Source organism: Anoplophora glabripennis, unplaced genomic scaffold (genome assembly GCF_000390285.2).
Source record: "Anoplophora glabripennis isolate ALB-LARVAE unplaced genomic scaffold, Agla_2.0 scaffold873, whole genome shotgun sequence".
Lineage (NCBI taxonomy): Eukaryota > Metazoa > Arthropoda > Insecta > Coleoptera > Cerambycidae > Anoplophora > Anoplophora glabripennis.
The window spans coordinates 124,905-141,828 of NW_019416950.1; the positions used below are offsets into that span (position 1 = coordinate 124,905).

A 16,924-nucleotide genomic window follows, 5' to 3' on the forward strand; every position below is an offset into this window, starting at 1 on the left:
TTCCTCGAACTTTCTGAAGTTAAATTTAACCGGATTTTCTACTCATAAATAATGCATAAATTCTGATTACGATATCGTTTTCAGCTGGTCGAAATATGTCGGAAATAATATGTCAGGGTATATTAGGGTAGAGAAAAATCAATTTTGGACTATGGTAGAGCAATTTTGGGTCCGTCTTCACCTTAATTATAGATTTTACAAGATACTGGCCAATCGTGCATCAATTCTACGGTATCGTCTTTAGCTGGTCATTCACATGTAGTACTGTCTCGTCTTCCTATTCACAACCTCTACAAAGAGGTGTTTCACACTTCCTCATGTTGTGAAGGTGCTTTCTTAGCCAGCGGTGTCCAGTTTGATTACCTGTAACTAGGCGGAGATTTGACCTAGACATGGCTAGGTATTTTTTGGCTGTATCCTTGCTGGGGTATACTAAGACTTCCTTAGCAAATTTGTATCATCCCACCGTTTCATAAACTCTTTGTGCTGGTCAAAATACGTCGGAAATGAATGTCAGGTCTTTGGGTTTCGACTTTTTTGTAAGCCTGATATTCTATTAATTAAAATGGCCAACTCTAAATATTAAGAGTTAAACTTTTATTTACATTTTTTAATTTTTCCAATGCTACTTAAAAAAGGGGCCACATTATTTTAGCACCTTTTGGATTTAATATAAAAGTTCCTCAATTTTGGAAATAGACTCTAAGACTATGGTTCGTTAATCCCAACATCCGACCATCATACAAGCGAAACAAAACCTAAGTAATTGTAAACATTTTTTTTCCTGTGTAAATTAAAAATAAAGATTTCTTCTAAATGAATCTATTTTGAAGTGGAAAAAGAAACAAATTAAAGTCTTCGTTCAATATCCCCTTACCTGCCCTAGGGCAACGTATTTTCTCATATCCTACGCACTTTATTTCCTAAACAAAAACAGAAGAATTTTGTTGAAAGCACTCTCCGGAATTGGAGATTGTATTTATTATCCTTTTCGTTTGTGATTTCTAGCCGTTGATTACTTTGCTTTTGTCGTTTAATTAAACACCGGCTTTTTATTCGACCGAGAGGAAATACAAGATGCACGTGCAGATTTGCAGTAAATTCGTTAGTTAAATACTTTCATCCAACCAACGTTCTCAAATAAAATGAAACAGAAAAGATCTCCTCCTAATAGTGCGCTCGGTTCCTATATTTATTTTTTTTGTTTCAAAATATTTCTTTACAAAACAGTAACTTCCACTTTCGATTATTTTGCGTAAAAACAGAATATTAAACATTTCACCCAAAATTAGCGCATCAAATGACATGATTTGAACTCATTCTTCTAACAGTAGAAACAAATATAAAATCAGTTTTGTATTCCGATGGAAATAAATAAGTGCAACATACGTTTTATCAGTCGCAGCAGTGATATGTTGTATATTGCAGATTTACATTTAAGCGATCAGTCACTACTAGAGGACGTTGTTGGCCCTGCCAACTTAACATTTACAAAACAAGACGGGATTACTTCTTTCAATAAAAACGTCATCATTCCCCTACCATAATATTATTTATAAAATATGTAATAACAACTGGTCTTTCCATTACAATGACGAAATAACAAAATAGTAAACCTGTTTTTCAGGTTAACTGTATTACATATATGATAAAATAAAAATATAAGAGATAAATATGAGACATAATAGAAAAAAGATAGAAAATCGAAAAAAGTTTTCTCGACCTTTTAAAATATAACCAATTACCCCTTAACTGCCGCTAGGTCAGCGCCCTGACCGGAAACGCGCCGAACACAGAGTGTTCGAATGTTGAAACAAAACAGCTGATTTTCCCAATCAAAATTAAAGTTCAGCGGATCCCAACTTTATTAATAAAATGCTATGGACAAATTGTTGTTGTTTCTGCCATACTGAAATTATAAATATGTAGGTGCCATCATAGTATTCCTTGAAAAGCAATTAGATATACAGGGTGTTGCATCGCGAGAGGGACATGGCTTAATGGGAGATAGAGGACATCTAGGGTAACTAGGATCGCCTATAGAAATAGCTCCTTAGCCATTCCTTATTGAGATACAGGGTGATTTATGATTTTTGGTCAAAACTGCTTTATGTCATAACTTTGGTAGGGAATGGAATAATGGGTTCATATTTGGTAGGTTTAATGCACTCACGATACTTCATATATGCATGTATGACAGCAAAAAAATCCAGGTCCGGAATGCAAAAAAGAGCATGTCGCTGAGATTACTTTTTTTTGTTCTGTTCGATAATCCTATGGAAATACCAAAAAAATACATACGGGGCGATGTTTTCTTGAGTTACAAAAAAAAATTAAAAATTTTGCAGTCCGGACCTGGAATACATATTATTTAAAGAAAATGAGGTCTAAAATATGCATGCTTATTTATAACATCTACCTTCAATTAAGCCTTCGCTAGTTTTAGTTGCAAAACCAATTTTATCATGTGTCCTTTACGTAATTTAGTTTTAGGATAGGAAAAAAATCCAATGGGGTCAAATCTGATGAACGAGCCGGCCACCTCATAAATCGTTAGTATCTAACTACCTTCCCCGAAACCTCTGATTTAAGTATTCGTGCACAGCATTAGTATTGAGGGGCTGCTCCGTCCTGTTGCAACCATAAACCATTAGTTTATTTTATAATTTATTGTTTGTTAGTATGTTGTGTATATTTTAAAAGAATATTTTGTCTCAGTGTGATTTAAATAAAATAATAGATTTCCCTGTTACATCATACATTCCATATTGAAGTCGACATGTCTCGTAATCAAGTAAATATTGGGAAAAACTTTATATTACAAAAATTACTCAAAATTTAACGATCTTTCAAATGACCGCATTTCCACGTTACAGGAATCAACAAACAAATTTTTTAATATCGCCACGCCATCCATACAGAAAGATTTGAACTAACAATTCTAACTAAAATAAATTTCTTCATTTCGAAGATATTGGCAGCGGGAGTGTTAAATAGCACACCCTGTATACATACATAAGAAAATAGTAGTAAATCGATTTATATATAAATAATTAGACAAACCACCAACTGTTTCAACCAATCAGCGATGGCATTATCTAGAGCGTAGGGTAACGGATCGTCATTGTTCATTGTAAACAAATCATTAATATTGATGACGCCAAGATTAAGAGATTTTTATTTGCAATGTTGGTTGCCTAAGCTCGGCGGTCACGTGAATTGTAAATATTTATGGAGGCACTAATACACATACTAATGCTTGATACTTTCCCATAAAATAAAATATTACATTGTATAATATAACACATTTCGGTCACTGATCGAAATGAAAACAATATTAGTTCATTGTGGTAATAAATTATTTAGTTATAAATGACATTATAATGATGTTGGAAAAACACCCTAAAAGTTACCTCTGCCGTTTATATTTGCATATCACAAATAAAAAAATAAGATTGTATAAATAAAATAGACACTTATTTTTCCTGAACAATCGAAAGTGCCTTTAACAATAAATAAAAAGAGCAGTCGTACAAAAATAATTAATTTTAATTTTGTTTACTCAGAACCACCGTTTATTCTGTAGTTGTGATTTCATTAGCAAGATGGACTGAATCATCTCATTTTTGTTAAGTATTTGATAAACATGTTCCATTTAATTAGCAGATTTTAATTAATATAATTAGCAGAATATAAAGAAAGTTAACTTTATGTAAAAAAAATGTTAAACAGTTAATTAGGACGTTTTAAATAAGGACGGAGGTGTAACAAAGTAAGGAAATGAAAATAATTTTATAGATGTGGATGAAAGACGTAGAGGGATATTGAGATAACATTCTTCTCTTTTTATCTTCTTGTCTTTTTATCTATCTAAGTTTTCGTAAATCAGAAAATATAAAAAAGCAAAAGGATGTGGCAAAATATGTATCAGTTCCATAGTCGTCTTGAATTTACGCATTGAGATATAAGCGAGCAAGTAAATCAAACTATTCTACAAATTGTAAAAGTAAATACGTTACATGTATATATTGTTATAATCAGAAAAAAGAAAATATTTCAAAGAGGGGCAAATATACAAGGTGTGTAATTATAAAGAATACAAGTTTTCCTTTTCTTAATATTTTTCTTACGTTTCTTTATATGATAATTTTCTTTGCCATTTTGTTAAAATGTATGTGAACAAAAGTGAAATCATTAAAGTTATATAACTTTTATATACATGTAACTTTTCACTCCGAAGCTACCCCATATTTTCTGTGTCTGCTTATACCTACGCTGATTGTATATCATTACAAAATATTTTGTAAAATATAGGCATATTCATTAACTCTTTATCTTCCACGGATAAGAACGAATATTTATTGGTTTCTGGAATTTATTTGAAATTTAGAGGTTTCGAGAATGTAAATAAATTAAAACTAATTAGAGGATCGCGATTTAATGTTATTTGCGAGAGTTTAAGGTCAGCGTCCTAGAACACGAAATAAGGCTATTCCTATGCCCGTTTGTAATGCCCTATATAACGAATTGTATATCCATCGGATACCTTACCCTTATTTAATTTTGCTCTTTTAGCCCAGCATTCGCAAACCAATTAGATAATTATTTTCTATTAATTCAATAAATTGAGTTAAAACCTGCGAATGATTTCAGCAACAAGTCAGTTTCTTAGGTAGTTTTTAAATTTGTAGAGCTCATTTTGCCTTCCCACTTTCATTACTCTTCAATATTTTATGTATTATTTAATTATAACCAGCTCCGAATTAACCTTTCTAAAAGACATGACCTTTAAGTTTGTACTAGATATTAATAACCTCTAAATAACTACTTCAAGATTACTTATGCCTCCTGAAAACAGAAATTTCTACATGAGTTATTCTGATGATTGAAATATATTTCTTAATATAGCTATTGAGGATGCTGTTATTAGTATCTATAACTACTAGAGTATAATAATTCTTGTTGTAATTATCAAATTTGCGTCTGTTTCAAGTTGGTAAATAGAAATATGAATCATCAACTTAAATTTGAAACTGTTGGACGTTAATATCTGAAATTTATGTTTGATATGTTTGTTGCTGGTATATTTATTTTATTATACTTGAGACTGACATCAGAATTTGTTTCGCATAGATTCAGTAAAGTCCAGAAAATAATCTCCTTTGACATTCATGATAATATACAACCTGGAAGGGACATATTTAATATCATAATATTTAATTAACTTAAGTATCTAGTAAAATTTAGAAATTAACCAAAATCCTGTCAGCTATTTACATTATACGAGGTTTGATCAAAAAGTAACGGCAGTTGTTAATTTTCTCAGAAAGTATTTAATGAATTAAAATAAAAATATGAATTTTGCACTTTAAAGATAAGTCTTCATGAATCCCTAGTAATTTATATGAAGTAATCTGTTTAATAGAGTTACATTTTTTAAGTACACCGGTGGTAAGCAACGAAAATATTTTTTTTTGTTTAACTACAGGTTATTTATTGTAAAAGTAAGTAAGCGGATATAATATTTAAGTGTATACTCTAGTTTTTATAATAAATAATAACATACATATCATCTGCAAATGCTGTTAAAAAAGGATAAGTGATTTCTTAAATCGTTTATATGTAATATTATTAAAAGAGGGCCCAAAACGCTCCCCTGAGACATCCCATAATTGATAATGCGAATCTAAAATAGTTTGAGAGTCAACAAATTGCTTTCTATCTTTTTAGGTATTTAGAATTTTATTATAATATAATTTAACATATTATGTTAAATAGAAGACACATATGAAAAACTACCCACAAATCTATTTTTTAAAAATACATTCAGCTTTTATTGTACGCTTGTTATGATTGATATATTTTTTCAATCTTGATGGAAACTAATTAATATTTATTTTTGGGTTAATTAAACCAATAAATTCTACCCATATATGAATATGTTAAATCTATTTCAACAAATGCAAATTTTATTAAACCTCGAACTGCGGATCAATATTGTCATATTGACTCTGTCGACAATGCGACGAAGAGATTATATTTTAATTGTACCAAAAAAAAAGATTAACAGGATGTGTAGTATTTGAATCTATACAAACCAGGCGCATGTAGGGGTGAACAAAATATTGTAATTTAACGAATCTTACTAATATACAAAGTTGCACCTAAGCAGAGTTATAGACCTTCAAAACGAGACCACAAATTTCGAAAAAGAAATCTATATCTGCTACTCATTAACTTACAAGTACCAATTCGTAGACAATTTAAATAGTTTGTGAAGGTATAAATGGATTATCGCAAAATGGTAATTAATGAAGTTCTACCCCTAACTCCATACGGATTTTTCTTGCCTTTCTGCCAAATCATAAGCTTATTATACAAAGTTTGATTCTAAAACCTTTCTTGCTCTTGTAAAACTTTGATAAACCTTGCCGTGTTCAGCAACAAATTTTAAAAAACAAGAGCATATTTTTTCACTCAAAAAACAATTTCAATGAGAACGGCTTAACAAGAAAACAAAATTCTTATGCTAACAATGTAATTTAAATATACAATATGAAATTATTACGCTGTAAGTTAGATAAATTGTTCAAATCGACCACCATTGGAAAATGACCGAACGACCGAAAATGAAAATTCAGACTGTCTAATAACATACAATCATCTCTTACCAAGTTAAATTTATTGATAATGCGATTCCATAGGCCAACACGTGTTTTGACAAATTCCTTTATGGTTCCCCAAAGAAAATAATGATTGGTTTAGATCCGGTGAGCCCGGCGTCCAGCTATGGGGGCAATTATTTTCTTGCCTTATTTAATGGAAACAGCGTTTTTAAAAACTCTTATAATAGCATTAAACTGAAGTGGTGCTTTATCATGTGTAAATCAAAATAATTGTAATCTGACGTCCAATGGTAAGTCAACTAGCAACAAGGTAAGAGTATTTTGAAGAAATTCCTAACAACTTCTGCCTTTTAGACGATTGACCAATCAATAATACTCGTCCAAACATTTATTTTAAATTCGCGTTCAAATGTTCAATAGTTTTTGCATAAGACTCGATATCCGAATAATGATGGTAATTATGAAGATTGGTAATTCATCTGTGGGTGAAACTTTATCCGCCTTATCTGTGAAAGGGATTTTTATGTGAAAATTAATGCCTTGATTTAAAATAAACTGCCAGAAGGTAACTCGTTGATTAAAGATTCTAAAGCAATAAATTGATTCTAATAAATCTATGAACAGAACTTTTCGATATCCCAATATCCCAGTACGCAGAGATAAACTTTTTGTGCTAATTTGCGATTCAGACTCAATTGTCCGCAAAATAACCTCTTCATCTTATACTATGTTTAAATTATGGCGTTCTCGACTTATACTAAAAAATATTCCTGTCTCTGGAGCCCTTCGAAAATGTTTATTCTATGTGGAACGGCATGATTGGGAAATTTACCCCCTCCCTAATTTTACACAATTTTTCGGTAGTTCTCTTCACATAATCCAAACCTTTCTACTTGAAATTTATTAATTCGGTAATTCAGTATACTCTAAATAAAAATTTCTAATTGTGAAACAGCAAGAAAATAATTTTATTTCTGACCGGGATATTATAAGCTTATATCGTCATAGTTACGCTATCAATAAAGAGAGCCATAACTCCCTTGGGACATTATAGATTCTATAATTCCCTCTACCTTTCACAAGTAAAAATAAAATAAAAAATGCTAATATACATATATGTGTATATATTTATGAAATGAAAACTGAACCATATTTTATTTATTTGCGTCATTACAAATAATAAATGTACAATTTTAAAATGATCCCTGAAAATTACTACCGCCACTGGAAACAATTTCTTCTTTTGTATGGCTGGAGCTTCTGTTCACTACAGTCGAGGTACCTGCCTCTTCTAATGGCAAAGTAGAGAACATACGCGCCGTTTTATTTCTCAATTCGATGCTATCCTCCAGATACCCCTCCGCCACCGTGGAACTTTTCCAACCTCCGTGTCTTTTTAAGTTAGTCATAGTTGCTCCTGCATTAGCTAGAGCAGTAGCAGAAGTGCGACGAAGGCAATGTCCCGTATAGGAAGATGGGTTTGGCAATCCTAAATACATTGCGATTTTGCTGGGAATTTTCCCAAACATGTTTTTTCCAATTGGCTGAGATGTACATTTATTTTGTTGGAAGCGCAAAAAAAATCGTTCAATACCTTTAGGACGTAAAGACATATAAAGTCTTAATAAAGGCAAAGCAGAGAACTCTTTTTCATCCACAACTGTAAATTTCTTCGATACACCAGTTTTACTTTCCGGTACGTTCACTACCATAACGGAATCCCGGTCCTCTATATCCGATATCTTCATATTCAAAAGTTCCTGACTTCTGCATCCTCCAAAATAACCCATAATCAAAACAACCTAAAACAAAAAAAGGAAATAAATACACACAAAAAAAGGGAAAATAAGAAAAAAATTACCTTATGCAGTAAATGAATTTCATTAGGAGCGTTCTTTAGAAATCTGATAACATCATTAGGAGATAAAACAGCAGACTTTTTCGGCTTATAACTCTTACTCTTCCGTTTCAAAAAAGCCTCTAGTTCATTGAACTTGGCGATATCTCGTTTCTCATGTATATTCACCTTCGATTTTAGCATTGACCATTTAGTCCATAAAGAATTCGGACTATACGTTTCTGACTGCAACGAATAAACAAAATTACTACCAAATCTACCGAAAAACATAGAATATTCCTTACCAATTCTTGAAAATATGCCAGTAATACAGTTTCAGTGGCATCTTTTGGCATAACATTATTCCGTGTCAGCCACTCCAGATATATCTTGTATTCTTTTTGGTATACGGCTTCACTTTTCGATGGAATTAATGATTCTCTTGCTTTTTCAGCTTTTTTCAAAATCTGCTCCATTATATTTGGGGTAGAAAACACGTTTTTAACGCAAACACAGCTTGATAACAAAGTACTGTTTATAAGCAAGTAACAATTCTGTTTATAAACACGTAACATAGCAACAACCTAGCAACAACAAAACTCTTATAATCAATGGTACCTGATTCAAATATACTGGGAAGGTAATAAATTGGTAAATTTTTTCCGTTTTAAAAATAAACAATATTTTATTGAAATCGGTCAGAAATAAAATTATCTATGTACCACGGGAATTAATGAGCCTTAATAACCTCAGGCAATTGCTGTCCCTCGGGCGGGACTCCCTCGGGACGCAAACTTTGCCATCGGTAATTAAGGCCCTTATAATTCCCTAGATACATAAATAACTATTATTATTGAAATTATATTAATGTCATTCATTCAAATTCATAGCTCACTATTGACCTTTTGATGATTCTAATTCATAGTACTAGAATACCATACACCGAATAATCCTATTTTCCTTGAAGATCAAGGTTTAGCAAGAGTAAGAACCGAATTCTGTATAATATGAGGGCATACGTTTTTAAATTGACAAAGGAAAAAAATTCGTATGGGGTTAATGGACTTAATATATCTAAATTCCATACCATATTACAAAATTAATATTGACCTACAAAGGATTTACGATACTTCTAAAAATCACCAGTTGGTTTTGAATCCCGCTAAATCTGCTGCGATTTTATTTGGACATAAGTGTACGGTTTCTAATTTGGAAAATTTAATACAACTTGAAATAATGGGCTCACCAATAACAATTTCTGAAAGTGTCAAAAATTTGGGACTAACTCTTGTTCGTTCACTTAGGTTCAGAGAGCAAGACAGTAAACTTATACAACGGTCATACTTTGAGACTTCTGTATCCTCATAGGAGTTATATTGACTACAATACAAAGAAAATGCTATGCGAACCTTTAGTGTTAAGCCACTTCAACTACTGTGCACCCGTCTACGGGCCTTGTTTATACTTGACTTCTAAAAACAGTGTTCAACGCGTACAAGATTCATGTATTCGCTTTGTATATGGTATAAGAAAATTTGAACATGTTTCGCATAAACTTATGATATACAATGGTTAAACATGGCAACTGTATGTTTGCACAATATTATCTTAAATAGTAGTAGAATTTTCATTCTTGAAAGAGTTATGGTACTCGGAATCCGTCAGTAAAAAATTTTCAATTAGGGACATAACAGATTTAATAGAAGTTAAGCACATAGGTATTTTTAAATTAGTAAACCAAATATTTTTTAAATTTTATTTAATTTTATTTTGCGTAAATCCAATATTAAAACATTTCAGTTCATTTTATTGAGCAATATTAACACTCAATGTAATATGCAAAATCACATTCGCGCGTATTTTATAATAAATGACAGCATATTTCAATGAAAGTGCATCTGTCTACTCTGTTTTTGATGGCAACATAGTATAAATATTTAATTCTTTTTAAATAAAACTTGTTTTATTATGATTATACATCACGCATGTTGTAAGTACTAAAAATTACCAATTTATTGACTAATTTCAGAACTGCAATTAAATTGTATTTATTAATCTAAACGAAGTTTCTTTGACGAGTCGGGCTTAACTGTAATTTATTAGCTGAGGGATAGCCCATCCGTTTCATTTAAAGGGGTTCCCTACTGCACTATCGTGAAGAAGCCAAGAGACAAATTCGTAAGATGCCTAATTGAGTTGTTACAGAAAAGTCGTAAACTGAATACGTCCACTGGTTGTTGTAGCGAATACGGATAAGTTAATTAGACACTGAAACGTGGTAATGTGCCAGCCATATTTATTTATTTCTTTAATACTGAGCCTAGCAAAGTATTGTAGATATTATGGACACTAATTTTATGTAAGGGAGTTCCAATGAATTGGTAATATAGTAACAAGTCATTGTTGCAATGCAATACAGCGTGTCCCCAAATGGGTGTAACGACTCGTAAAAGATAAAAAATGTGTATTGAAAAGTGGCCTTCTAGGATTAAAACCTGCTTTTTTGTAAAACAAAATCTGCCATGATTTCAAATCTGTAAAGTTCAGTAAGCCTTAGAAAATTTGAAAAATCTGATGTTTTTTTACTGTTAAAAATTTGAAGTAATTGTCCTTTCCGGGGTAAATGTGCTTCTGTGAATACTTTTAGTGACTTGATCCTACAGATATAAAATATCTCCGATTCGTAAATATATTTCCATATATAGCTTTAGTAGTGTTTCGATTAGATTTCAGCGTATGATTAAATGAATCGGTTTTAATGTTTGGCCGATGACAATTCACTGATTCCTATTGTGTGCCTATTGGTTGTGCTCATTCTGCGTACAGTGATTACCGTGAATCGTAAATTATAGATTAGTTATTGTCTAATCTCTAATCGATATCATGTACATTTCGCTTAGGCTGACACGTCAAATGGATATACCGCTGTGATATTGACAAATTAATAGTAATATAATATTTTATCATTTCAATGTTTAAGCAATTAGCATTGTAAGCCTAGATGATAGGAAAATATGCAGAATCTAACAATGAATAAAACCTTCAAAGATGCCGAACACAGCCGAACAGATGTTTGGAGACCAATGTTTAAGGAATTAGCATTGTAAGCCTAGATGATAGGAAAATATACAGAATCTAACAATGAATAAAACCTTCAAAGATGCCGAACACAGACGAACAGATGTTTGGCTGTATTCGCTGGGCGTAGGAGTGGTCTGATCGGAGTGTCGTGTACATTTAGGCATTTCATGCTTTCGGGGGTGGCAAAGGGGAGGAAAATGGCAAACTTCTAAATTCTGGCTATTTTTATAAGACTGTCTATGTTTAGGTGAGCTATATGTGAACTAAGCGTGAAAACTAAGTTTTCCAAAGCACATAAAATAAGGGGTGAATTTGTGTGTAGAGACGGCAAATCAATATATAGTTTTCGAATGCAAAAATGGGAAATTTGTAACAATGACTTATTACGGTATTGATATGTTGATAAGGGTGTGCAGTCTTAACAAATGTTCATTGTTTTCGAGCTATAAAGCGATTCTTAATTTTCGGCAAAATTGAATTGACTCTTTATCTCCCTTTTTATATTAGATAATTTAAACACCGGAACTTTTTTGGAACACATGCCATGACAAAAACAATTTTGGACTTATTTTACCAAGTTGTCAGTTACATTGTCATTTGTTAATATTTATATACAGGGTGTTTCACCTAAGAGGGATTCTTCTGTAACTTTGTAACTGTAGAATTAAAAAAAAAGGTTTTAATAAAAATTGCCTGGGCCATGTAAAGAAAATATTTTTAGCTTTACAGGATGTTCCATTTCGCCCACGCCTAATAAAATGTGAGGGAAAAGTGATTTTGCAAGACCTTCTTGACGCTGTTACATAGGTAGCTACTTTTTCGGACTTTAGAAAGGAACCTGATTTTTCTGGAAAACTGTTAGAGATAAGTATGGACAATCTCATATCAGTCGAAAGGGAATTCAATTTTGCATTCACCCATGGCAATTAATTTGGGTTATTCCATTTGAAAAAATAGTTTTTTAACTCGTTTTTCGAGTCTGAATGAGGTACACATTTTGCTAACAGATGACAAGAAAGAGTAATTTATGCCAAAACGTACTGTGAAAACTGCAGGTTTCTAATTCTTACGGTTTAGATGCTATCTAGCCTCTACTAATATTAACCAAGGAATTCAAAAATGCAATAATGTACAGAGTGTTCAATTTAAAATATCAAAATTATGTATCGCCCACGCGAAATGGAAAACCTTGTAAAGCTAAAAATATTTTCTTCACAGGGCCCACATGATTCTAGACAGTTTTTATTAAAACCATTTTTTTTATAAATTTTACAGTTAGATTTAAAGAAGAATCCCTCTTAGGTTGAACACCCTGAAATAAATTAATTTTTATGTAAATTGTTTCTAATTATATTGTAAAAATTGGGATTTTCTCATCTGGAGAAGAAAATGTTTGCCTCTGTAGGAATGAAAATTTCAAAAATATAATTTTCTTAATTAAAACATTATTTATAAATTTACATAGGCCTTATCAATTGATTCAATTTAAGTGAAAATTTTTAATAAATCTAAAAGTGTGTGGATTGGCCTAAAAAGCGAGTAGACAAACAATTTACAAACAGTGTCTGAAAACAATTTACTCAAAAAAAATATATATATGAAGCAAAATATTATTAAAACTAATCGTTTTTTAAATACATTATGAAAAAATAGCCATTTTTCAGTGAGTAAATGTTTTGTATGAAAGTTTTCCGCTTGCTCGTATGCCGTATGCCAGGGAGGGCGATGTCCAGTTGGTTGGGTATTTCTAACAGTTTCATTTAATTACGTAAGTATTTGTTTGTTCACTTATCAAGTGAACGAACGCCTATGATAAGTTATCATTATCAATTTCATTTTGTTATTTGAGGCGTCTATTGAATAAAAGAAAAATAAGCTGTGGGAAATTAAGCAAATTTTTTGTCCAATAAACAAAGGCATCATGGACATCATGGACATCATGGAAATCAAATGTTCTAAATAATTTATTACTATGCATTAAAATGTATTAATACAAAATAAAATCAATAATTTCAAAACTATCCACACGAACAAATGTGAAAATAATTAGCAAATTTTAAATAAAAAAAAAAACAATTCTATTTTAATTTAATCATTTACCAAATAGCAGTGACACATTTGCAGTTATTTATTTATAGGCACATTACTTTTAATTAAACGTTTATTCACTGTCTATTTTATTCGCTAAAATACTGATAGATATTTTCCTCATTTAATGCATTAACAAAATTAACACTGCAGTGTCTATTAACTAAATTTCATTCAAACTTGTTTTCATACCGAACAAAATATATTCATGCACTGAAATGGTGGCACTCAACATTGCTGTATACAGGGATGGCCAGAAGTACGGAATAAAATTCATATCTTTTGAAAGAGTTAATTTTTTTTAAAACGCCGGAACACGTTAACTGATTTTGATTTTTTCCCATCTTTCGGTTATATAATAATTAATTTTTCTTCAACACCCTAACCCCCAGCTACCTCTACTTTTTTTTTCAATTGGAAATATGAGGGGGCTCGTTGAAAAGCTTATAGAAAACTGAATTCAGCCATACCAAATAAACAAGTTTTATTTTTTCAATAGCAAGGTTTTTAAGGTTGTATAAAACACCTACTTAACAAGTGAAATAAAGTGTTATCCTCCATAAATTTGCACAGAATAAAATAAAGAATTTGAAACTGTACATATCACTGCTAACGCAAAAAAGATATATTTTTTATGTTGCGTTTTTTTGGTACCACTTACTTGCCAGGCTTTCTGGTTAATTTTTCGCTTTAGTTGTAAATTGGAGTTTGAAACGTTACTATTGTGTCAAAATCAAGTTATTTACTGAATTGCAATGGTATTGTCGGAAAGGCAACGCATCGAAATCTTGATATTGCTTGGATGTGGAGACAAAATAAGAAGTCAGGCTGAAGTGCGCGATTTATTTAATGCGAAATATCCCGAAAACCAAATCTCGCAAGGGACAGTTAGTAAAATATTTCACAAATTTGAGAAACACGATACAGTACAGAATTTGCCCAAAACTGGACGGGCACGTGCTTTGAATGAAGAAATGAAATTAGACATTGCATTAGAACTTGTTGAAAATCCTCATACTGTTTCATTGGCTCGCAATCACGATGCTTCTCGAACTGCAATTCGAATGTTTCTGAAACATGAGAAATACCACCCCTAGAACGTATGTCTTGCCCAAGAGCTTTTGGAAGACGATTATGATAGGCGATTACAATTTTGTGAGGAAATGATGAGACGGTGTGACGACAATAATGGTTTTCAACGAGAAGTACTTTTTATTTAAATGGAGTGGTTAACAGGCACAACTATCGCTTTTGATCCCAGGAAATCCACACTGGACATGCGAATCGCATACGCAGCATCCACAGAAAGTTAATGTATGGGCAGGTATCATCAACAACAGAATCTTGGGCCCATTATTTTTTGAAGAAAATCTTACTGCCGCCCGCTACCTGGATTTCCTAACATTTGACATGATACCTGGTCTAGCTGTGAAATTGATCCAGATATACCGAATGAAAGAATTTGGTTCCAACAAGATGGCGCTCCCCCACATTTTGGTATTGATGTTCGAAGGTACTTATTAGAAGAAATGTTTCCAAATCGCTGGATTGGCAGACGGGGTACAGTTGAATGGCCGCCAAGATCCCCCGACTTAACACCACTGGATTATTTTCTTTAGGGATATTTGAAAGAAAGAGTCTACGAGGACAGACCGAATAATATTGAGAATTTAAAGAACAAGATTAGTGCGGAGATGCATAATTTACCAGCTGAAGTCATTCAGAATGCTGTGGACAGCTTTTACTATCGTCTTGGAGAATGCCAAATAGTGAACGGAGAACATTTTCAGCATTTGCGACATTGAGTTTATTTTTGCAAATTATCTAGTTGTTTCAATTTCTAAACGAAAAAAAAACATGCTATTGAAAAATAAAACTTGTTTATTTGGTATGGCTGGATTCAGTTTTCTATAAGCTTTTCAACGAGCCCCTCTTGCTTTATGTTTCCATTAGAAAAAAAAAGTAGGGGTAGCTGGGGGTTAGGGGGTTGAAGAAAAATTAATTATTATATAACCGAAAGATGGGGAAAAATCAAAATCAGTAACCGTGTTTCGGCGTTTTAAAAAAAATTAACTCATTCAAAAGATATGAATTTTATTCCGTACTTCTGGCCATCCCTGTAGTACTGGTCTTAATAAGTAATATTTTTTCTTTAAAACGCATTTTCGATACAATGATCCATGTTTACGATTTTAAAATATCACGTGATGTATTTTATACAATTATTCGTATTAGTAGAAATGATAATTCAAACAGTAGCCACATTCGGTGATCAAAATAAGCTGATTTAGTGGTGAATTAAAACTATACTAGTCAAATAACTAACTGTATGTATTAATATAACATATTTTGTAATACTAATTATTTTCATACAATTTATATTAAAAGCATAGGAATAATTTACATAATGGTGTATCAGCTCGCTCTTAAAATATTTATACTCCTAATATTGTAATTAAAATGCATTGATTGATGATGAATCACGTTATAAATAATTACAAGTAATATTTTTATATTGTTAGACTAGGTAGAAAGTGTGCCACTTATAGGCCATGAAATGTAGAGTTGGACGCGACTTTTTGCTTCGGAAAGCTGAATTTATCACTATTAGATGCTAAATATTATGTACAATAACATATTAGTTTCCTCAGACATAAAAATGGGGGAAGATTGTTTACAGGGTGGTTATTTGTATAATTTTTACGTAAATTCACGTTTTTCGCTTATAACTTTTTTCCGTTCATTTCCACGAGAAAACAGCAAAGTACCTTTTTCGTCTTCAAAAGACCTACAAAACTAGCCCTCGAGCGTCAAAAAATATTGATTACATTAAAAGTTATAAACAGAAGTTTATTTATGACTTTTGAATTAAATATTTATAAATTGCGTTATTATTACCAGAACGTTTTGGCATCGGATCCTCTCATTCCTTATCACTGTCTAATATCTCACACGAAATCTGGAATCGGTAAGTTGAATAGTTTACAAGTTTTGGCCTTATAAACAAATTAACTAATTATTAGTCCGAGGATCTTCCACAATCGCACTGATTTTTTTTTCATGGTAGATTTCATATTAATACATACGACGCACGAGCGTGATATAGTTATATATTATTACATATTCGGAAAGCTTATGAAAAGAACTTTAAGTTAAAAAAAAACGTCAAGATTCGTTGAAAAATAACGGAGTTACAGACTGTCAAATATATTATTTTCAAGCGAATTTCGCTTATTTAACGGCAGGACTATGAATATTATCGTCATTTTCTTCAGACTCGCTGTCGTTCGCT

General features: G+C 31.8%; 1 protein-coding gene across 1 annotated transcript; it reads right to left on the reverse strand.

The window, feature by feature from the left end:
• Positions 1-7,819: 7,819 nt before the first annotated feature.
• LOC111692044 lies at positions 7,820-9,091 on the reverse strand. Its single transcript, XM_023455744.1, has 3 exons — positions 8,769-9,091; positions 8,488-8,709; positions 7,820-8,428 (listed from the first exon to the last, which is right to left on the reverse strand). Exons 1-3 carry the CDS (start codon positions 9,036-9,038, stop codon positions 7,820-7,822), a joined length of 1,101 nt encoding a protein of 366 aa, XP_023311512.1. The 5' UTR covers positions 9,039-9,091.
• Positions 9,092-16,924: the final 7,833 nt, after the last annotated feature.

Coding starts and splice junctions, on each gene's coding strand:
- LOC111692044 (XM_023455744.1), bottom strand. CDS start 9,038: ATGTTACGTGTTTATAAACAGAATTGTTACTTGCTTATAAACAGTACT. Junction 8,710..8,768: donor TGGCATATTTTCAAGAATTG/GTAAGGAATATT, acceptor TATTCGTTGCAG/TCAGAAACGTATAGTCCGAA. Junction 8,429..8,487: donor AAATTCATTTACTGCATAAG/GTAATTTTTTTC, acceptor TTTTTGTTTTAG/GTTGTTTTGATTATGGGTTA.